This window comes from Geotrypetes seraphini, chromosome 2 (genome assembly GCF_902459505.1).
Source record: "Geotrypetes seraphini chromosome 2, aGeoSer1.1, whole genome shotgun sequence".
Taxonomy (NCBI): Eukaryota; Metazoa; Chordata; class Amphibia; order Gymnophiona; family Dermophiidae; genus Geotrypetes; species Geotrypetes seraphini.
Window position 1 is genome coordinate 267,951,031 of NC_047085.1, and position 24,394 is coordinate 267,975,424.

General features: G+C 42.9%; 1 protein-coding gene across 5 annotated transcripts in view; it reads right to left on the bottom strand.

Annotated features, from left to right (window-relative positions):
- Positions 1–236: 236 nt before the first annotated feature.
- Positions 237–24,394, bottom strand: part of LOC117353556 (nuclear factor of activated T-cells 5-like) — a 281,088-nt gene continuing 256,930 nt past the window's right edge. For all 5 annotated transcript variants that reach the window (XM_033929614.1, XM_033929613.1, XM_033929615.1 and 2 more), the window contains exons 15-17: positions 15,439–15,559; positions 13,563–13,955; positions 237–325 (exon numbers count right to left, since the gene is read on the bottom strand). In XM_033929614.1, the coding sequence (XP_033785505.1) occupies positions 252–325; positions 13,563–13,955; positions 15,439–15,559 (588 nt within the window). In that variant the 3' untranslated portion in view covers positions 237–251. The remainder of the gene's footprint in view (positions 326–13,562; positions 13,956–15,438; positions 15,560–24,394) is intronic.

Consider the following 24,394-nt stretch of genomic DNA (forward strand, 5'->3'; position numbering starts at 1 on the left):
TTTCCTCAGTCAGCTTTTCTTTAAACTGCATAAATTTAAGCTAAATAAGCACTTTTATAACCAGAAAAAATAAAATGAAAAGAACGAGATTACTGCAGGAACAGACCATGTAAAGCAATCTATGCCTACTGATATTAAACAAAACCGCTGATTTCTTGTTTACAATAAAATCAACTTCTTTGACAAAACTAAAAGCACAGTTCCACATAAAACTGAATGCACAAGTTCTCTTTCTCTTTTCCAGAATTAATTTACAGTATTCCACCTGTTGATTTCAGTCTTCCACTTTCAACTAGGATCCTGATCACATTTGAGACATCAATTCCTTTACGGGGGGAAACAAAGAGAGGGGGAAGGCAAATTATTCATAATTTCTGACATACTGTACTAATATTACTCTTTTAGACTAAATACAACTAAAACAGTTTATGATGCCAAAGGTTTTAGAAAGTGAAATTATTTAATGGATTTTATCCTAATTTATGTATCAAAGAGCAAATTTTACAGTACTATGTTTTATCATTTTTTTTACAATGTAAATAAAGCCAGTATGTAACCATATCCCTTCCAGTTTGCTGCTTTGTACTTGTACATTTTACTTGTAACCCATTCTGAGCTTTCTGGGAAGACAGGATATAAAACTAAATAAATAAATTTTAGAATAGATTCCTTGAGGGTGAAGGAATCATTTAAAAAAATCACTGTAGTATTTTGCAGCCATAGGTCTGCAATTAACTTTAGAAAGGAAACTCTCTGCAGAGTTTCTCACTGAAAAGACATGGGCTGTCAAGCAATTATACACCTCCAGAGCTCTGCAGTTGCAATATCAGTGCTGTAAAGGATATGAGAGTACAGTCAAACCTCGGTTTGCGAGTAATGCGGTTTGCGAGTGTTTTGCAAGACGGACAAAACACTCGAGCAAACTTTAACTCGCAAAACGAGTGTTGACTCGATAAGCGAGCGTGGCCACCCCCAAACTCTTACCTCCAGCAGACACCACCATTGAGCGCGGCCCACCCCCAAACCCTTACCTCCAGTGGACACCATTGCCTTGCCCATGCCACATCCAGCTCCAATGGAAACAGGAAGTGCAATCAAAAGGGGGTGGAGCTTGACGACAACATGGATGCAATGGCAGACTGGGTTCTTGACATATGAGCAAGGCTGGTGGGCTGCTGGCAGCTGGCACGGAGGCCCCACGGTCAGCATGGGAGTCGGGGTGAATCCAGCAGGGGTAGGCCAGTGCCTGGAGAGTTCTGGCGGGGCAGCAGTGGTGTCCGAGGGCTATGCACACAAGAACTGGGCCAACGGTGCTATCTGGGGTTGGCAGCAGCGGCCATGATACAAGAAGTGCAGCCAGCACCCTGGAGCCAGGGCGCACCATCATCACACATACCATCGTTACAACATGCACCGTTACGACATGAGCGCCCTGCATTACAGCCCCCTCTCCGGTTCCCAGAGCTACATGAACAGCAGTGGAGGTGTCGCTAATGGTAAGTTTTTGGGATATGGAACGAATCGTCCGCGTTTCCATTAATTCCTATAGAGAAAGTTGCTTTGATATACGAGCACTTTGGTTTACGAGCATGCTTCTAGAACGAATTATGCTCGCATACCAAGGTTCCACTGTATTTCAAAATGAAATTTCAGGATACTGCTTGCTGGCCCTGCACGTCTGCCTCCAACCTTTGAAGAATACATTTTACACCCAGTGGGGAAGGGTGATTTACAGCTGCCAATTTTATCCAAGTAATATTTTATTGTAAAACTTGCCTGTGGCAAACAAATTTTTCACACTTAGAATTTGAGCAGACCCTAGTTGTAACATATAGAAGATACTATAACATAAGCCCACTTAAAATATTGTTTTCCTTGTAACTCTTAATAGACAACTGCTGCTCTGCAAAATTTTCATCTGTAAAAATTCTGCAGGCACATGCCATCTTACACTCACCACAAAGAGAATGTTTTGTCAAAATTGCCATTTTTATAATTGGCATAACACTGATGTATAATATATGCTTTATGATTAGATTTTAGAGAAAAAGAGATTATGTACTTACCCTGGTAAGCTCTTTTCCAGTAGATAAATGAGACATTGTAGACAGATGAGTAATTCAGCATGCATCTGCAGAAGGAATTCACTCTGGATTTTTCACTTTGCCTCTGCTGTACTTCATTGTACTTCTTGGCTCCACCTTCAGTTAGTACCCAAGTACTGAGAGCCATCCAATATACGTGAAGTAGAGGCACCTGTAGCAACAGGCTTAGCAACAAACTGCTCTGCTCAAGAAGTAAATCTGATAGTAATGTCAACTGCCAACAAAGACTTGAAAGGAGCTCAGAATTACTCCATATAAAACGGAAACATATATACAGTAGTCCTCCCAGCCCCCAAGGGACGGGCATCCAAGAATCAACTTGCAGAAGCATAAACAGATTGAAACAGTAGACAAGAGCAGGAAGGACTGGGCGAGAGTCTAGAATGTCTCACCTATCTACTGGAAAAGAGCTTACCAGGTTAAGTACATAATCTCTTTTTCCAGTGCAATAGGTGAGACATTCTAGACAGATCTGTCTAGAATGTCTCACCTATTCTATTGTTTGTGATGAGAAGACCAATTTGCCACCCTGTAAATCACCGCAGGGAAGACAGCTCCAGCTGCAGCCCACAAAGAAGCCACATTCCTGGTAGAATGTGCCTTGACGGAAACAGGGGACTGTTTCCCAGAAAGAATGTAGGCTGATGAAATGGCCCCACAGATCCATCTGGAAATCGTGGCCTTGGAAGCGGAAGTACTCCGCCTAACCGAATGAGTCAGCACAAACAAATGGTCAGAGACGCAAAACTTGTTAGTGACCTCTAGATAACGCAGAAGCACTCTGCGCACATCCAGTTTCTTTAACAGGCGATCTTGAGTTCTAGAACCAGTAGGTTGAAAGGCAGTCCAACGCACTTCCTGATTAACATGGAAAGCTGAAACCACTTTCAGCAGGAGGGAAGGAACCATCCATAGAGAATTCCAGTCTCTTGAGATAAGGAGAAACAATTCTCTGCGAGAAAGAGCCTGTAGTTCTGACACATCGTGTCGAAGTAATGGCAACCAGAAAAAACAGTCCTGAGTGTCAAGTCCAAGAGAGAAACCTTGCTAAGGCTAGACAGCACCAGGTTAAAGTCCCAGGAAGGGAAAGGTTGCTTAACTGGCAGTTTGACATGAAGAGCCACCTTCAGAAATCTAGTGACATTAGGATGAGACGCAAATGAGGACCAACAATCCTGGGATCTAAAACAAGACAGCCTGACCACCTGAACCCGAAGAAATGCCACAGTGAGGCCGTTATCCAGGCCAGCCTGAAAAAAGGTGAGAATCAGCGAAGTTGGAGTTAAATAAGAGTCCACCTGGTCCTGGGCACATCAATGTTGGAAGGCCTTCCACACCTTAGCATAAGCAGAAACTGTGGACAACTTCTTAGACTTGAGAAGAGTATCAATCACCTTAGGAGAATATCCCTTGTGCTTTAAGGCTGCTCGATCGAGAGCCATACCGTAAGAGCAAAGTGACCGGATCCTTCATGCAGACTAGACTGTGCGTGAATAGGTCTGGATGGATGCTCAGCTGAAAGCTGCAACCCCTGCGCAGATGCATCAGATCTGTATACCACGGTCTGTGAGACCAATCTGGAACCACCAGAATGACGCGACCCGGATGGACCACGATCCGCTAAATGATCCAACTTATCACTGGCCAAGGAGAAAAGACATACAGGAGAATCTCCAGAGGACACAGCTGCACTAGAGCATCGAGCACCTTGCTTCCAGGCTCGGCTCTTCAACTGAAGAAGCAATCTGCTTTCTTGTTTCTTGCTGTGGCCATGAATTTGAAGCGAGGCTGACCCCAGCATTGCACTGTGGCTTGGCATGCCGCTGCAAACAGGACCCACTCACCCGGATCCAGTCTGTCTGCTGAGGAAGTCTGCTTGAATATTGTCGACTCCAGCCAAATGTGCCGCTGATAGAGCTTGGAAATGACGTTCCATCCAAAGAAAAAGAAGGTGGGATTCTTGAGCCAGAGGGGTGCTCTTGGTCCCTCCCTGGCAACTAACTACTGCCGTCACATTGTCGGAGAAGACTGTGACTGTCTAGCCCTCCAGAGTCTTCTGCAATCGCATCAGAGCCAGCCAGATGGATCTGAGCTCCAACCGGTTGAATGTCCATTTCTGCTGAGAGGGTGTTCAACACCCCTGAAGAGAACAATTACATTACATTACATTACGGATTTCTATTCCGCCATTACCTTGCGGTTCAAGGCGGCTTACAAAAGATTTATAAACGGGGGTTACATTGGGAGAATTATTGATTTACTAGAGTGGTAAATGGTGGATCTTTTGACATTTCTTGGGTTGTTAAGAGTAAGGCGGCTTACAAAAGATTTGAAAGGGGGTAACAATGGAAGCACGTTTGTCAAATTTAGAGTTATTAAGAGAACGTGAAGTTAGGGCTGCTTCAGGAATTTCTTGAAAAGTATAATAATATATATAATAATATAATATATATATATAACTAGTCTTTAAGCCCGTTACATTAACGGGTGCTAGAATATATGTTTGTCTGTCTTTCTTTATTTCTGTCTCTCTCTGCTGCTGTCTTTCTTTCTTTCTGTCTCTCTCCCTGCCGCTGTCTCTTTTTTCTTTCCTTTCTGTCTCCCTCCCTCCCACTATCTGTCTTTCTTTCTCTCCCCACTTCTTTCCAACGTCTGCTCCCCCTGTCCCTCAGACTTCCATTCAGCGGATATCCCTCCTCTCCCCCACACTTCCATGCAGTGTCTGTCTCCCTCTCTCACCCCTTTTATCTACTGTTCACCCTCTTGTTTTTCCCCTTCCATTCACTGCCTTCTCTTCTCTTTCCATCCAGTGTCCGCCTTCTGTCTCTCTCTGTTCCATATGGCATCTCCTCCTTCCTTTCCCCCTTCCTTTTCACTTGGTGTGGCATACCTTCCTCCTTCCCTGCATGCCCTGCCATGTCTTCTTCCCTCTAAGCCATTCTCTCCCCCTCTGCTCCCTTTCCTTCTTGAACTTCATCGGGCAGCAGCAGCATTTATAATTCATTGCTGTTGCCAGGCTTCAGGTCTTCCTCTCTGGCCGGTCCTGTCTTCATGAAAACAGGAAGTAGGCAGGACCCGCCAGAGAGTAAGGCCTGAAGTCGGCAACAGCAGCGAATTTTAAATGCTGCTGCTGCCCGAAGAAGCCAGGCCTTAACAACGAAGCTCCCTCCAGCATTGGCAGCCGCGAGAGCGAGGTAGGGATACTGCTGGACTTACAGGTTTAAAAAAAAACAAACAAAAAAAACTTACCAACGATGGCGGCGGTGCTGGAGGGGGGGAGGGGGGGGCGGTTTGAAAAGCCATCGGCCGTGAAGTATGCTACCAACGGCTTTTCCGGACTTTAAAAACTTAGCAACGATGGCGGCAGTGCTGGGGAGGGTTTGAAAAGGTGCCGCGGCTCCTCTGTCGATCCCCGCCTGACATTCACAACAGCAGTTTAAGTCCGAGGTAGGGTGAGAGGAGCCGACACGGAGAGCAGGAAGTCCAGCGATAGCAGTGAGTTGTAGGTGCTGGAAACTTAAGTAAGGCTGGGGACTCGCGCATGCACACTCCTGCAAAGCCACGGACCTACATCTCACGGAACAGGGATTACAGAAGCACACAGTTGAGTGCGCATGCGCGGCTAGCGTTTTATTATTTTAGATAATATAATAATAATAAGTATAATAATATTTTTCTATACCGCCATAGTCAAGCGACTTCTAGGCGGTTCACAATGAAAGAAGACTGGACAGTCAGCGAATAACAAGAAGCCTAAAATAGAAAAGTTACATACTCCAACGAGTTTGCAACCTATCCTTGAAAACTGGAGAGATTCCGGAGGACTGGAAGATAGCAAATGTTACACCTATCTTTACAAAGGGGTCAAGAGGAGACCCGGGAAACTATAGGCCGGTAAGTTTGACATCGGTTCCGGGCAAGATGGTGGAAGCACTGATAAAGGACAGCATCTGTGAGCACATCGAAAAAAATGGGCTGATGAAAGCGAGCCAACATGGCTTCTGCAAGGGAAGATCGTGCCAAACAAACTTACTGCACTTCTTTGAGGGGGTAAACAGCCAGTTGGACAAAGGGGAACCTGTAGACATCATTTACCTTGACTTCCAAAAGGCCTTTGACAAGGTACCCCATGAGCGGCTACTTAGGAAGCTGTGGAACCACGGGGTGGAAGGGGACGTACACAGATGGATCAAACACTGGTTGGCAGGCAGGAGACAGAGGGTTGGAGTGAAGGGTCACTACTCGGGCTGGAGGAAAGTCACGAGCGGAGTTCCGCAGGGGTCTGTACTTGGACCGCTGCTGTTCAATATATTTATAAATGACCTGGAAACGGGGACAAATTGTGAAGTTATAAAATTTGCGGACGACACTAAACTCTGTAGAAGGGTTAGAACTACGGAAGAGTGTGAGGACCTACAAAGGGACCTAAACAAACTGGAGGAGTGGGCGAATAAATGGCAGATGAAATTCAATGTAGGGAAATGCAAAGTCATGCATATAGGGAGAAAAAACCCGATGTTCAGCTACCAAATGGGGGGATTAGTATTAGAGGAAAGTAACCTTGAAAGAGATTTGGGTGTACTGGTGGATACAAAAATGAAGTCAACGGCGCAATGCGCAGCAGCCGCGAAGAAGGCAAACAGAATGTTGGGTATTATTAAAAATGGTATTACGACCAGAACGAAAGAAGTCATCCTGCCGTTGTATCGGGCAATGGTGCGCCCGCACCTGGAGTACTGTGTTCAGTATTGGTCACCGTACCTTAAGAAGGATATGGCAATACTTGAGAGGGTCCAGAGGAGAGCGACACGAATGATTAAGGGCATGGAAAACCTTTCATACACTGAAAGATTGGAGAGGCTGGAGCTCTTCTCCCTGGAAAAGCGGAGACTCAGAGGAGACATGATAGAAACCTACAAGATCATGAAGGGCATAGAGAAAGTAGAGAGAGATAGATTCTTCAAATTTTCAAAACATAAAAGAACAAGAGGGCATTCGGAAAAATTGGAAGGGGATAGATTCAAAACAAATGCTAGGAAGTTTTTCTTTACTCAGCGGGTGGTGGATACCTGGAATGCGCTTCCAGAGGACGTAATAGGGCAGAGTACGGTACTGGGGTTTAAGAAAGGATTGGACAATTTCCTGTTGGAAAAGGGGATAGAGGGGTATAGATAGAGGATTACTGCACAGGTCCTGGACCTGTTGGGCTGCCGCGTGAGCGGACTGCTGGGCACGATGGACCTCGGGTCTGACCCGGCAGAGGCATTGCTTATGTTCTTATGTAATTTAAGTTCTATGGGTAAAGAATACATGAAAATTGGAGCTTCCTGAGAGATTGTAATAGCGTGTACAGAGGGGAATATCATAGAGAGAGAGGATGGTCTGTTTTAGTCAATGAATTTGTCGAATAGGGCGGTTTTAATTAATTTTCTGAATGCATTGTAAGTCAGTTTGGGTTCATTTATGCAGTTTCTCAGCCAGACTTGCTGTCTATTCGCTTGGAACATGAAGGTTCTATCCAGGAAGCATTTGTATCTGAAGCCTGAGATCTTTGGGTATGCAAAAATATTTTTGTTTCTGATTGTTCGTGAGGGGTTATGCAGAATGAAGTGAGTTTGCAGGTAGGAAGGTGCTAGTCCCCAGACTTGTAAATTTGAATAGTATTCGCACTTCTATTGGTAGCCAGTGCAGTTTTTTATAGTAGGGGCTAATGTGGTCTTTTTTTCTCAGTCCGAAGATTAAGCGAACAGCGGTGTTTTGTACTAATCTCAATTTTTATTGTTTTTTTTGTGGGATACCCAGGTAGATGATGTTGCAGTAGTCAAGGATGGATAGCATCAGCGGCTGCACCAGGAACCTGAAGGATGTTGGGTCGAAGTATTTTTTAATGGTCCTTAGCTTCCACAGCGTGTAAAAACATTTTTTCACCAGTAAGTTTGTATGGTCAGCCATGGTTAGGTGTGTATCTAGAGTGATACCCAGTATTTTTATGGTATTGGATATTCGTGGTTGTTTATTTTTAACGATTTTCTCATAATTTTGTCATTGGGGCTTGCCAAAAAGACTTTTGTTTTCTCTGTGTTTAGTTTCAGTTTGAAGGTGGTGGTCCATTTTTTGATTTCTGTCATTGTGTTTGAGAGGTCGTCTATAATTTCATTTGTGATGTCAGTTAAAGGGATTAAAATGGATATGTCGTCTGTGTATATGTAGTGCTTTAAATTTAGTTTTTGTAGGAGGTGACCTAAGGATGCGACGTAGATGTTGAACAGTGGGAGCCTTTGGGCATGCTCGACGGGTTATTCCATGGATTGGAGTAATGTCCATTGCTGGTTACTTGGTAGGATCTGTTTGTTAGGAATTCTTGGAACCATTTCTTTACCTTTCCCGAAATTCCCATTGCATCAAGGCACAGTAGCATGATCTCATGGTCTACCAAGTTAAACGCACTGCTGAGATCTAGTTGTAGGATCAGTGCACTTTTTACCTTTGCTAAAAAGATTATAAAGGTGGTTTAGTATGGAGGCTATGACAGTTTCTGTGTTGTATCCTTTCCTGAATCCTGATTGGTGTTCACTAAGGATGTTAAATTTGTCTAGGTATTTTACTAGTTGTAGATTGACCAATCCTTCCTGTATCTTTGTGAAAAGGGGAATACTTGCTATGGGTCTGTAATTGGATGTCAGTGCTGTAGAGGTTTTCTGATCTTTGGGGATAGGAGTAATCAGTATGTGTCCCATGTCCTTGTTTAATGTTCTGTTTGTAAGGGCAGTTGTTAGCCATATAAATAGATCCTTTTTGAAGTCTGGTGGGGCAACTGTCATGATTTTGGGGGACATGCGTCAAGTAGACAGTTTGATTAGGAACTGATGCCAGTTTGGGAACTCGAAGTGGTCCCAGATCATGTCTGCTCTGGAGTCTTGGTTATGGGGTTCGAGGTAGTGAAGTGTATTTGTTGTGGGTGTGGGTAGAGTTGCTCTTAGGTCTGTGATTTTATTTTTTAAAAAGTTGGCTAGGATTTGGTAAGATGGGGTGCACTCATTGTCCTTTTTCAGGATTCGTGTTGTATCTGTTAGCGTTTTTACTAGTTTGAACAATTCTTTACTGTTTATTTTTGTAGTACCTATTTTTTGTGCATAGTGCTTTGTGCGTTTTTCTTTGATCAGATTTTTGTATATTTTCATTTTTTGTTTCCAGTATGTCTTGTCTGTTTCTTTGTTTTTTGCCAGATTCTCTCCAATTTTCTTAGTTCCTGTTTGGTGGTTAGTAGTTCTGAGTCAAACCATTCATTTTGTGGTCTATCTTTTTTTATGTATGTTTGGTATGGGGCTATTTGGTCTAAAAGTCCTTTGCTGAAATTTTCCCATCTTGTTGGGAAGTCTTGAATTTCTTTGGTTGTGGGACATAGCTCATAGTGAGCCCAGAATTCGGTTGGGTTTATAGTACCACGACTGGTTATTGTCTTCGTGTTGTCGCTTTTGTGTTTTGGTTGTGTACTCTGTTTTTGCCAGCGTAGGCTGAACTTGCCAATATAGTGATCTGACCAGATGTATTTATCCCAGGACCCTGTGTAGTATTGTATCTTAGGGTCTATTGTTTCTTTGTGGGAGAAGGTGATTATGTCTAGTTTATGTCCTTTTCATGAGTTATTTCTGCGTCAGGATTTGGAAAGTCGAGTGACATTAGTAAGTTGGCGATTTCAGTTACTTCTGGTTTTGTCTTTTGTTCTAGGTGTATGTTTATGTCCCCCAGAAGTAGGTTGTATGATCCTTTTAGGGTAGTTATGGTTAGGAATTCGAATTTGCATTTGACCATTTTTTGGGTGGGATATAGAATAGAGTTGTAGTTAGTGATTCTTCTAACTGGGCGTTAGTGATTTTGCAAGTTAGTATTTCAAGGTTTTCTGAAGTTTTGGAGTCAGTCTTGATGTAGTCAAGGTGTTCTTTTAGAATAATCGCTAGGCCTCCTCCTTTTTTCCAGCTTCTTGATAGTGGGATTATTTTGTATTCCTGTGGTAGGACTTGATAATGTCTGTCAGACATCATCCATGTTTCTGTCAGAAACAGGAGATCTGGCTTTGTTTGCAGTATCCAGTCGTTTATTATGTGTGCTTTGTTTTTCACGGAGTGGGTATTTAGGTAGTATCCCTTAATCTTTTTGTAGCTGTTTGGGGTTGGAGTTTCGGAATATGTTAGCTTTTTTAGGTTTCTTTTGTTGGTCTTGTTCCTGTATGGTTTGCGGTGTTGTTCAGCACTGTGATTTGATGTGGGCCTTGTTCTGGATGGTATTGTAGGAGTTGGAGGGTGTTGGTAGATTTAGTTGGTTCAACTGGCCTGTGCCAAGAGGGATAAGTGTGAATAGATTGGGGAGGGTTGTCTTCAGTGCCCCAGCATTTAGAGCATATTAGGTACAGTATCCCTAGTAGTAGTAGTTGGTGTTTGTTAAAGATTGCCGTGTTGTGTGATGAGATTTGAGATACGAATCGTATAGAAGGTAGGGACGGGGATCGACAGGACTCTACTTATGGGAATGTGTAGTTGGGAGAGATGGGTTAAATTTGGTGAATGTTTGGTTGACATTAGAGGGTTGAGCTTACTGGTTGCAGGTGGTAACAGTCGGAGACAGTCAGAAACAGGTTGACTTACGGACTGTAAGTGCAGGAGGTGTATGTTATACGTGCAGTAATAGGTTATAATTGAGGTAGCAGGTTAAGCATAAGGTAAACATACGGTATATATGCAGTAAAAGATTATACCTGGTTAAACATCCAGTACACAGGTTGTGACAGGTTAAATATACGGTAAACAGGTTGTAACTGATAATATATGCGGTAACAGGTTATACATGCAGTCGCAGGATGTTCATGCAGTAACAGGTTGTACATGCGGTTGCAGGCTGTTCATGCAGTAACAGGTTATACATGCGGACTTAAGCTATACATGCGTTATCAGGCTGTACAAGCTGGCTATGCGTGCAGTTTATACAAGCAGACTCTTAACTGTAAATTATACAATAAAGGAGTACTTATTGTTTGTTCTGGTTTTGGACGTTTCACACGGACGCTTCACAAAGGCGCGTGCTAAGGCGCACGTGCCTTTGCCATGCGCCTTAGCAGGCGCGCCGAACGGCTGCGCGCCATTGGTTTCGCCAATGGGGGAGCAGAGCTGGCTCACATGCCCAGATTGGAAGGGGCAGTTTCGCTGGAGACTCCGTGGAGGAGCCGTCCCCGAGCTGAGTTTGCTGCCGATTGCAGCTGTGGGTGCCTGCAGAGGTTCTGTGGAAGAACCGGCCCAAAGACTGCGAACTTTGCCGGCTGCAGGTTCAATGATTGCAGTGGGCTCCTCAACTTTGAAGGCTGGCATCTGTTATCACTACAATCCAGAAGGCAATGTTTCATGGTATGCTCTTGCGGAAGAAGCCACCAGTCCATGCATGCTCGAGCTTCCAGAGTCCAAGGAAGACAGACTTGTAAGGCATCCTTGTGCAGAGCCCAGTGAGAGCAAAGCATACCCTGAGATGTTGCTCTGGCTAACATGGCAGAGAACAGTGTCCCAGGAAAACCAGGTCTTGGCATATAAGGCCTAGGCTAATGTGGATCTTTTTACATACAGTTACATGAATTTCTACTCCTTTCCAGGTATACTAGATAGAAAAGTGCCTATCAGAAAAGTTAAGAAAAAAATCTTGAATGGAGTAAGTGGCTTATGTTAAAACTGCCCTGGGACAAAAAGAAAGTTGAATAAATAAGAAGGATATTGTTAACAGAGGACCAGGAAGACAATATTAGAGAAGGAAAATAATTTATATATAATTATGTGATTTGCTGGTTAAGCAGGATTTAGGAAAGACTAAGGGCTCCTTTTAAGAAGGCGCGTTAGGGCCTTAATGTGCGGAATAATGCGTGCTAAAATGCCATGCACGTTAGCCGCTACCGCCTCCTCTTGAGCAGGTGGTAGTTTTTCGGCTAGCGTGCGCTAATCCGGTGCATGCGCTAAAAACGCTAGCGCATCTTCGTAAAAGGAGCCTTAAATGTATTAAAAATTTTCTTTGTAGAGATAAAAAATTTAAATACTTTTTCTTTGTTCTGGCTAAGTGGGCTGCTCTTCCTCCCCCCTTTTTTTTCTAGTCCTAGTACTAAACAGAGTTTTCCTGTCTTTAGCTTTCTCTAAAGCCTTCTTATAATAATTATATTTATTGAATCTGTGAAATATGAAGTGAATGTTGATTGGAGCTCCAATAATGAATGCAAGAATCCATATGATGAGAGCCCAAGGACTCCATCCCAACAAGTTTCTAGGTAAAATTTGCAGCTTTGGATAAGGAGTTTTAGAAAAAAAAGGTCACTATAAAATTCAAGATGGCCGCTGTCATGAAATTAATGCAAAAATTGTGATTTTTTTTTCACATTTTCCAAAGGCAAAAACCGGCAATTTTAGGATTTATTTTAGAAGAGGGAACACAGGGGAACATGCAGAAACACTTAAAACCCAGCTTTTCCAACCTCCCCTGATTCACCTCACAGGCTGACAGCCTGTATTCACTGTGACCTGTCTGAAAATCTGTGCTATAGCCTGCCTCAGCTCTCTCACAATAGCTGGATGAGAAATTCTCTGTCTCAATGCTGGGAATGCTTCGGCAAAGCTGATCTTCGAGTTGCCAATCAGACTGCATGCCTGACTTTACCTCCAGCCCTGCGATCAGCAGATGCGCATAGACACGGGTGGAGATGAAAAGATGCAGCTGGCACCCTGCAGATGCTGCCGAGTCTCCTAAGGGCACCCCACAACCTGCACTCGACCCTGCTTAACAGTAGGTGAAACCACGTCAGGGACAACCCTGAGCTTCAGTAAAAACTAACAGATATCCAGTGGGATCGGCCTGTCAGCTACAGACTGATATTCTCAAAGCAGGCAGAGCTGAAGAAATGCTCCAAGCACCAGAATCCTCCAAAAAGGGACAAAAATACACTGAATAAAATAATAAAATGGGGAGAATAGAACAAACACTCCTGCAGGCACACATGCAGAAGAACTGTTGGTAGAGTTAAGGAGCCCAGTGATCTACAGCAGAGGCAAAGTGAAAAATCTGGAGGGGAATCCTTCTGCAGAGGCACATGGCTAAAGTGATATAACTCATCTGTCTAGAATGTCTCACCTATTGCACTTGAAAAGGGGATTACTTTGTAGTATTTGAAAACTAACAAGCCTCTTAACTGCCTGGTGTGACTACTTCTGTTTGCTCTCTGCAGCATAGCAAACCAATCATCATGCTTGTCAGTAATTTCCAAGTTTTACCATATAATAAATCTTGATTTTCCTAGGCCTTATCTATTTGTAGGCAACAAAAAGAAATCCAAAGGAGGGCTCATGTCTAAGAATGAGCTATCCCTTCCACCCCCACCCCCCTCCCCCCAAAAAGCTGGTCATCTGGGGTAAGCAGCTTTATATGTAGTTAGATTACCTCTGAAAGCTGGATTTGTGGAAGCAATTTGATTAAGTGTAGCGGTCACTTCAGAAACCTCCATGTCTTTGATGCTATTAAAGAATTCAAACATGGCTTCGCTCTTGTCCTTTGATGCATTTGGAAAGGCAAACGGAATGTTCCCTGGAACATCTGTGTGAAAAGATGTGACTGGATTCTGTCTGGAGAAAAGACCCTGAGAAGGTGACAAAGAGAATGGCTGCCCAGCAGGTTTTTGGAATTGTTGACCCAGAGGTTTATTTGAAGCAGCACTAAAGACTGAAGAAAGGGTATTTTTATTCATTTCTGATGTACTAGCCTTTGTACTAGGGATGGTGGCTGTTTTCTGTGGTGGTTGAGCCTGCTGGTTGATGTTGTACTTTACTGGCTGCCCTGTAAAGACCAAATGATATACAAAGATTTTAAGTATGAAAAGGAAAATGATATACAATTTTACTAATAGTGCTTTTTTCTGACATATCACAAATATTTACAAAGTACATTATAAACAAACAAAATTAACATTAAGGAAAACAATGCAGGCATTAAATTATGTATCAAGTTCATTATGTTTGAGCCTAGTCCCTACTAAAGAGAAGGGTAAAGTAAAACCATTAAAAAACAAACAAACCAAATTACAACAAACTAAGAAAAGATAACCTATATGAAGTCAGTTTATAGTTCTATAGAGAGGATCATTAACCATCCACCACACCCACAAACTCTGTAGCCTCCAGACCCACTAACAACTGCTTAAAAAACATTTCTATAACATATGAATGGCAATTCTAGAACGAAGTGCCTGCAGATAGGCAATCCTTTGTGTATGCCAGTGCACAAAAAGTATCATTTATAGGTATTAGTGCCCTAAGTGCTATCTATAAAGGCATGTGCAAATGCAATAGAACACAAATGCAAGAGATGGGCATGGAGCAGCATGGGTAGGGCTCCCAATTACACTTGTAATTTACAGAATACTGTCAGTTACAAACACTCTTGCTACACTATTGTACACCAAGTCAATGGTTGGTGTAACTGTGGATGCCTAAATGTAAGGTGCGCCGATATTAGGTTAGGGCCGGCTAATGCTAGTATTTTGTAATGGAATCTGGATGCCCAGAAGCCATTACAGAATGGGCACTCACCATGCAGCATTGGAGTGCCTTCTGTGAGGTACTCACTTATAGAATTGCCATCATAGGCCAGGATTCACTAACCTGCCTGATCGGGCCTGATCCGGGCCCGATCCTGGCAGGTCCGACGAATTCTGCAAACTCTAACATGCACATGAGGCGATCGGAGGAACGCCCCCATCTACAGGCACGGATCGCACTATAGCGATCCCCGCGCATGCGCAGGCCATCTGTAGATGGTCTGAGCATGCGCGGGACCTCCGGGCCGTCGGAGTTGGGGGGTTTTCTTCTTCTATTTTTTAACACCAGCCAGGGAACCTAAAGTGCTGCCTTTTGGAAGTTAATTTGGGGCCAAATTAATTCATTGTTAGAAAATCATGTTGCCCTTTCATACGATACTATATTATTTGGTACATCTATGAGATTTAAGAGCCCAATTTCAGCAAATAATAATAAACTTTTATTAATATTGACCGGGGTTGCCATTCAACATATTACTGAAAACTGGAAAGATTATACTAAACTTAATTATACCTTTTGGTGAAATTCAGTATGCCATATTTATAAAATGGAGAGGGTGTTTGCTATACAGCAAGGAAATTATCACAATTTTAAAAAGATTTGGGGGCCATTGATTACATATTCTAATGATCAGACACCTTAAACACCTTGTTTTATATAAGATATAGGTGGGGTGGGATTGGGAAATATGATAATTGCTAATTTTTAAAGGCTATTTTTACCACAATATACGATTGGAGCAGATGATTGTTGTTGTTGTTGTTGCTGCTGCTGCTGCTGCTGTTGCTGTTTTTTTTTTTTTTTCTTCCCAGCCTTCTTCTGAACTGGTTTAGGATTTGGTACCTAAAGAAATACAAACATTTGTGATTCACTATAGTCAGTTCAGTTTCAGATTATTAAAATCTCTGTGAACTAGAAATCAAAGTTATTCTTGAATTACATTACATTATATTACATTACATTAGGGATTTCTATTCCGCCATTACCTTGCGGTTCAAGGCGGATTACAAATGGATTGTCCAGATATTAGAAGTATTTAGGGAGTAGTTTGTACATTTCTTTGAGTTGCTAAGGATTACATTTGAATTGTCATGGTATTAGAAGTACATATGGAGTAGTTGCAGGTGATGCTTGGGACATTTCTGATTGAGTTAGTTCAATTTTATGTGTTTTATGAATAGAAGGGTTTTTACTTCTTTTTTGAAGGTTGTGGTCGAGGTCAATAGGTTGTAGAGTTGGGGGTCGAGTGTTGCAGCTCAAGTGGCTAGGAGGTTGTTGTACAGTTTTTTTCTTCTGACATTTTTGGTTGGAGGGTGTGTGGGTTCTCCCATGTCTGGTTGAGGTGTACTGAACTAGTCGATTGCTCCAATAGGCTGGGCTGTCTCCGTTTATTGCTTTAAATAGTAGGCAGTAAAATTTGAAGTGTATTCTTGCTTGTATTGGGAGCCAATGTGAGTCGTGGTGACAAAAAATATACAAGTATGGACTTGAGCTTCTCTGTTTCAAGTTTTCAAGATGCTTAGTGCAGTAAATGCTATATTTACATTTACCGCCCCACCAAAAAAAAAAACCAACAACAAAACAGATGTACATAGGCTGGAACAAAGAGATTAGGTCCTTACCTTGATAATATACAGTGGTACCTCGGTTTACGAGTACACCGGTTTGCGAGTGTTTTGCAAGACGAGCAAAACATTCGCAAAATCGGCGCCTCAGAAACTGAGCGCGCTTCGATTTGCGAGCACCCCCCCCTGCGAACCGGCACCCTCCCCCCGCGATCCGGCACCCCCCGCTGCCATCGGGCACCCCCCCGCCGCGACCTGAGTTCCCCCCAACCCCCTCGAACCATCTTCTTACTTTGCTGTAGCCTCCGCAGCGGCACCGGCACCAGCATGTCCTGTGGATGGTGCTGGTGCCTGAAGATCTGCTTCCTGTGCTGGGCCTTGAGCATGTGCGCATGCTCAAGGCCTGAGAGTTCACGTCGAACGTGAACTCTCACGTCGAACGTGAACTCTCAAGGCCCAGCACAGGAAGCAGATCTTCAAGCACCGGCACCACGCACAGGACATGCTGGTGCCGGTGCCACTGCGGAGGCTACAGCAAAGTAAGAAGAGGGTTCGGGTGGGTTGGGGGGACCTCAGGTAACGGCGGGGGGAGGGGGTGCCTGATGATGGCGGCGGCGGGGGTGCGGATCGCGGGGGGGGGGGGGGTGCCGGTTCACGGGGGGGAGCAATGCCGGTTCTCAGGGGGGGGGAGTAGCGCTGCTGGCCTCGGGGGGGGGAGATGGGAACCTATCAAAGTGAGTTTCCATTATTTCCTATGGGGAAACTCGCTTTGATAAACGAGCATTTTGTATTACGAGCATGCTCCTGGAACGGATTATGCTCGTAATCCAAGGTACCACTGTATTCTCTAGTAGATAGGGATGGTATGCTGAACCAAAGGTCTTGCATCCATTCCCTGAGTCCGTCACAGGAGATACTTATTACTGTTTTCAGTATTTCCTCCTTCTCCCTGCTCTCTGCTGCCCCCAGTCAGTTAGTTTCAAAGCCAGCAGCAGCCCTACAGGAGAAAACATAAGGAGAACAGGGAGACCCCCCCCCACAACACTTTGATCTTCTCATAAATCTAAACACATAACTCAACACATGGAGAGGAAAGGAACAAATAATCTTAGCAAAAAAACGTAATAAACTGTGGAACTCGGAGGAAATCCCAAGTAATTATATACATTCAATATATAACATCTTCCAACTTATAATAACTGGCAGAAAGGTCAGAGACGCAGTTTTCATGTAGCAGGAGGTCCCGGTAGGCACATCGACAATGATGGGCAGAGGGTCTCAGCATACCAGCCCTATTTACTGGAAAAGATATTATCAAGGTAAGAGCCTAACCTCTTTTTCCAGTACAATATGGATGGTATGCTGAACCAAGAGACGAACCTAAGCAGTCCCAGAAACTCCGGATGGGAAAGATATGTCTGCAATCAAAACTGATGCTCCAAAGGAGAAATTCTCTCAAGCTGCTACATTCACCCTACAAAATTTGGTGAAAGTGTGAAGGGACAACTGACCAAGTTGCAGCCTAGTAAATCTTATCAGGAGAAACTGTCCTGGCTTCAGTCCAGGAAGAAGCAATGTCTCTTGTCAAATGTGCTCGAAGAGCAAAGGGAGGCTGCCTACCGCAGACAACGTAGTAGGATGAAATAGCTAACCTGATCCATCTTGAAATGGTAGCCTTGGTAGTCAGCCTCTCCTTCTTAGCCAGATCTGTCAACAGAAAGAGATAGTCCGAGAGACGAAAATCATTCGTAACTTTCAGGTAACATAATATAGCCCTCCGGACATCAAGTTTGAAGTTTCAAGTTTAATCTTTATTTGATGAATCGCTTATAACAATATCTAAGCGATGTACAGTATAAAAACCATCAGATTGTGGTAATACATTTAGTTTACAAAAGTCAATTAAAAGACAGACAATATTGGACTAACAAGAAGGGGTGGGAAGGAAGGGGAAAAGTTACAATTTTGTTTTATGTTAGAAATTAACATCAAAAGGGAAGCACATTGGGTAGTAATGGGTTAAGATGATATAAGAAGAATGTGAAAACTTAAAATGTTATGTTTTATGAATCGAATGCGTCTTGAAATAGATATGTTTTTAAAATTTTCTTAAACGTGACAAGGTCTGTTTCGTTTTTAATATAATTAGGAAGGGAGTTCCACAATGTAGGGGCTTTCACAGAAAACATATCATTTCGTCTTGTACCTATGATTCTTAGCGAAGGGATTGAAAGCAATTGTAATGAAGAGGATCTTAACGAACGAGAGGATTTGTATGGGACAATCATTTTTGCAATATATTGGGGTTCGTTGAAGGTCAGCGTTTTGTAAACCAAAAATAAAATTTTAAAGGTAATTCGATGAGTTATGGGAAGCCAATGTGATTTGATTAATAAAGGGGTAACATGGTCAAATTTCTTTGCATTGTGAATTAATTTGACTGATGTATTTTGGATGATTTGGAGACGTCTATTTTCTTTTTGAGTTATGTTGATTAGGAGAGAATTACAGTAGTCCAATTTAGAGATGATAAGAGAGTGAACTAAAATATTGAGTGATTTAGCATCTAAGAAAGTAGAAATTGAACGTAAGAGCCGTAATCTGTAAAAGCATGATTTAACTATTTCGCTGATATGGTCATGAAATGATAGATCTACATCTATTATTACACCAAGGATTTTCAGCTTTGATACCGATTCTATAGGAGTGTTATCAAGTATGAATGGTATGTTTTGAAATATATCTCCCTTCCAAGTGAAAAGCATAGTTTTTGTTTTTTGGATGTTCAAGACCAGTTTGTTATTGTTTAACCAGTTATTCATTTTTTCTAATTTATCATTGATAATTTTTATTTCTTCTGCGTTTTCTGGGTTGAAAGGGTGCATGAGCTGAATGTCATCAGCGTATGAAAAAGTTGTAAATCCTAGTGACTGTGACATGGTGATAAGCGGGGATAGAAAAATGTTAAATAGAAGTGGAGATAATATTGATCCTTGTGGAACTCCAGAAGATAAAGAGAAGTTTTGAGAATAGGAATCATTGAATTTGACTCGCGAGGTACGATCTGACAGAAAAGATGTTAACCATTGTAAGACTTGACCTTCTATCCTTAATGATTGCAGACGATTGAGAAGAATTTCATGATCTATGGTATCGAAAGCTGCGGATAGGTCTAGAGAAAAGAGAGCTACAGATTTATGATGGTCAAGAAAGTAGTGAATATTTGTGACGAGACCGATCATAGAATATTCAGTGCTATGATGTTTTCGAAAGCCTGTTTGGTTGGGATGTAATGCGTTAGAGGATTCGATGAATTCTGAGAGCTGTTCAAAAACTAGTTTTTCAGTCAGTTTCATTAGGAATGGTAAGTTTGAAATGGGGCGGTAATTGGATGAGTCATCTGGACTTGATTTGAAGTTTTTTAATAATGGTGTGACAATAGAGGTTTTCCAAATGGTAGGGACAGTAGCAGAAGAGAAACTTTTTTGTATGATCGATTGAATAAAAGGACCAAAATAAGAGAAAATTTTTTTTAGATAAAACGGCGGAATAAGTTCTGTAGAAGAACCTTTTAAGTTGATAGATTTAAGATGTCTTTCGATGTCGTTTATGGTTGGAATTCTGAAGTTTGTACATTTGGCTGTTGGAATAAAGTTGTTAGTGGTTGAGATTTCAAAAGCCGATGAGATAGATGTGTTAATTGAGAATTTTTGTCTTATTTTGGCTATCTTTTGGCAGAAAAAATCTGCGAAATCTTGTGATTTTAATAATGATTTTTGCTTAGATGTATTTTTATTTTTTTCCGGATTTACCAATTTTAGAATATTAATATTTTTGGCTTTTTGGATTTTGTTATTATAGTAAGATTTTTTTGCCTGAGTAATTTCCTTTTTATAATAAAGAGAAGTATCCTTAAATTTTTGGAGATTGGTAGGGGTTTTAGAAGAACGCCATTTCCTTTCTGCAGCTCGGAGTTGAGTTTTTATTAGAGATAGTTTTTTAGAATACCACGGATTTTTTAGTTTTCTGGTGATTATTGTTTTAGTGATTAATGGTATCTTAGTGTTTAATATGGATTCTAAGTTTGAGTTCCAATATTGAAGTTGATCGTCGATAGTTTCAAATGACGGAATAGTGATGGAAGGGCTGAATTTAGACGAAATATCAGAACTTTCTAATTGAGAAAAATCCCTGTATGAGAATGTTTTAGTTTTGGAAGAATGGTTTGATATCAGTTGCTGGGGGAAGTGTAGATTTAATGAGATCAGACAATGATCAGACCAAGGAACTGAGAGAATATTTGGGATAGAGTGGGATATCGATTGAGAGGAAGAAATTAGAATCATATCTAGTATATGTTTGGCTTGGTGAGTAGGTTCGTGTATCAATATTTGCAGGTCTAGATCGTTGAAAAGCTTGATAGTATCTAAGGTTTGTGGGTTATTGTAATTATCAAAATGGATATTAAAATCACCCAGTATGATTGGACAATTGGTGGTTGAGCAGAATTCAAAGAGTAAGTTATGAAATAATGATAATTTTGAGTAGTCTATTGGAGGGGGGATATATAGTAGAAGAAGGTCATTTTTTGTAGAATTTATTTTGACATGGAGGTATTCAATAGTGGAATTAATAACAGATTGATCCTGAGGTTTAATTAGATCTTTAAGAAAGATTATGGCTAGTCCACCGCCCTTACGTTTATGGCGGTGGTTCCATATAAAATCATAATTAGGGGGACAGCAAAAAGAAAGATAGGCTTCCTCTCTCTGTCAGATAACCATGTTTCAGTAATACAAAGAATATGTAAGTTTTGTTGGAGAATGGCAACTTTAATGAGATGATATTTGGATTTGAGTGATCTTGTGTTGATTAATCCTAATTTTAAATTTGAGGATTTGGTATGGTTGAATGTTTGAGGAGATAGGATAGTTTTTAGCGTTAAATCAGTTGAAAGAGGAAAGAAGGTAGGAATAGGTAGGATTGTACATGGGATTGATCTGGGGGGTTTATAAAAAGTAGGTCTATTATTTAATTGAACTTGAATTTGTTGATGATTCATATTTATGGGTTCTTTTGTTTGAATGAGAAGCTTTGAAATATGAAAAGAGAGGAAAAGAAATATCAGAGCTGTGTGAGTAATGTGTGTGATATTAAGAGTTGGCCGTATTGAAGAGATACTAGAGCGATGGTTTTTGGAGGCGCCCTCGGGAGGCGACCGAAGGAGCGAACAAAGGAGCAGGCCCTGCTCCTTTTGCGCGCTCCTTCGGCGTGCGCCGCAAAGGGTCTTGTTAAATAGCACATGCGCTGACCTGATTGGGGGGAGGAGTCCGGCGTGCCGCCGCTTTGCGGCGGCAGAGGTGAGCAGAGCAAACAAGCACTTTCTAGACTTTGACCTTCTTCTTAGATCCCAAGGGCTGGAAAGCTGGAAGTTGAACTTCCTGGTTGATGTGAAATGCTGAAACCACCTTTGATCTCTGTGATACATAGGTAAGCGTCCCTGCATGACAAGGCTTGCAGTTCAGAAACATGTCTCTCAGAAGTGATGGCAACTAGAAACACTGCTTGATAGTCAGGTCCATGAGGGTGGCATCCTGCAAGGGCTCAAATGGAGACCTTGAGAACCCTTCCAACACAATGTCAGGTTCCAGGACGGAAAGGGCTGGAAAACCAGAGGTGGTCACCTCAGAGTTCCCCGAAAGAATCTGACAACATCCAGATGCATAGAGAGAACCTCTGGCACCCTGAGACCTGAAACAGGAAACTCCAGCCATTTGAACTTTCAGAGAGGAAACCGCCAGCCCCATATCCAGGCCTTCTTGAAGAAATTACAGAACAGCCGATACTGAAGCCGTGGCAAGATCCAGTTGATCCTTGCTACAGCAATGATGGAAGGTATCCCGTGCCTTGGCATAGGCCACAAAAATGGCAGGATTCTTGGATCTCAAGAGAGTGCACACAACTGGATTCAAGCAGCTTTTCTGGCTTATTTGCGTGTTCAAGAGCCTTGCTGTGAGACCAAAGTGCTCCAGATCTTGCAGGATGATTGGACCTTATGAGAGAAATCCCCAGAATGGCTGAAGTCTCAGAGGGTGGCCAATCTGAAGATGCACCAGGTCCACATACCATGGGTATCGGGGTCACTAGGATAACCTGTCCTTGATGTCTGGCCACTCTTCTCAGGACCCTTCCTACTATAGGCCAGGGAGGAAACACAAACAAGAGTTTGTCCACTGGCCAAATTTGTACCAGTGCATTGATCCCAGCACTTCTTTGTCCGTATCTGCAGCTGAAGAATCACACTGCTTTCTTATTGCTTGCCATTGCCATGAGATTGAATGCAGGGCTGCTCCAACATTTTACAATGCTCTGATATGCCTGGTTTGAGAAGGACCACTCTCCCAGATCCAGAGTTTGCCTGCTGATAAAGTCCGCCAGCGTGTTTAGTATTCTAGCAACGTAAGCTGCAGTAATGACCAGAAGATGAATCTCTGCCCAAAGGAAGACAGCTTTTGCGTCCTTCTGGGGGACGACGCTCCTGGTGCCTCCTTGCCTGTTGACGTAAGCTACTACTGTTGCATTGTCAGAAAAAACTCTGACCACTTAGTTTGATAGCCAGGGCTGAAAATGAATCAGTGCCAACTGGATGGCTTGGAGTTCCAGCCTGTTGAAGGACCATCAGCACTGTGATAGGGACATTGCCCTTGCACTGGGCGATCCTCGCAATGCACTCCCCTGCCCAGGAGGCTGTCATCTGTCGTCAGTGTGGTCCACAAGTCAATCCTAGACAGCGACTGAGGACGAAGCCACCAGGTCATGCTGTAGTAGGCCTCTGTCGTCCAGGGCAGTCAAACATGCAGAAGATCCCTCTGCAGAGACCAGTGAGAGAGAAGGGAATGCTGTAGGGGGCATATATGTGCTCTCACCCAAGTAACCACTTCCATTGTGGCCGCCATCAAGCCCAGGACCTGAAGTTTATCCCAGGTCGATGGAACTGGCTGTGCCAAGAGAGCTGAGATTTGGTTCCCAAGTTTCAGTCTGCATACCTCTGGAAGGAACACACGTTTGTTCTCTGTGTTGAATCGGACACCCAGATACTCTATGGACTGGATGGCCTGCAACTGGCTCTTCTTCAGATTGACAATCCATCCCAGACCTTGATGTGTTGTCAAGGTGGTCTGAACCACTCTTTCCACTTCCTCCTGCGAGGGCGCTCTGATGAGCCAGTCGTTCAAGTAAGGGTGGACCAGGATACCTTGGGGATCCCCCTTGGGTCACAGGGATCCCATCGGGATCCCCCTTGTGGTCTAGGGGATCCTGTGGGGTTGGAGACAGCTCGAGCCGAAAGGCTCATCTTTTCCTGCCTGCAGCACGCCACACGTAGCTGACCCAGACGTTTCCCCTGACATCGGAGGGAAGGCTTCGTGTCAGTCACGTGCAGCGTGCAGGGCAGAATGTCGACACTGCTAAGCTTTACGACTTGGCGGACCTGCACAATTTTTCTCTAATGTAGCAGTTGAAAGTTCTGGCAGCAGGTAAAAAAGACAGAGAGTAGAACCCCCCCTGTTATTATTAGTACAGAATGCATTGATCGGAGTAGTATGTGATGCGGTAGGTTCCCTGTGAAAGAAAACATATGACAAGCTCTCTGCCGTGCAGGTTTTTAATAATGTCACTTCCTTGGTGGAGTCAGCTGCTGCTACTACTAGAAAAGGGGGCATAGACTTTGAGAGAGTCTTCAAATCAATATTTTCCAATTTCACAAGGTTTGTACAAAGGGGTGTAGCTATAACAGAGCGAACCTGGCTAATTGCCCAGGGCCGCCTACCTTTCAATTCTGTTGCTATGGTCATTGTCATTAGAAACTGCATTGAGTGGGCGGAGTTTTATGCTCGAGGAGAGGGCAAAGTGCTAGTACAGAGAAGGAGCGCTCCACCTCCTCAAATCTACCTCTCTGCTATCTCCTTCAGTATGAAACTCCCTCCACTCAATGCTGCTCCTTATGGGGTTGGGTAGAATTTCTATACATCAAGAACCAAAGAAATAAGTTACTGATAGCTATGCTGTGCATTGATTGCACAGTTTTAGAATATGGTCTGACCCAGAAAAAGGT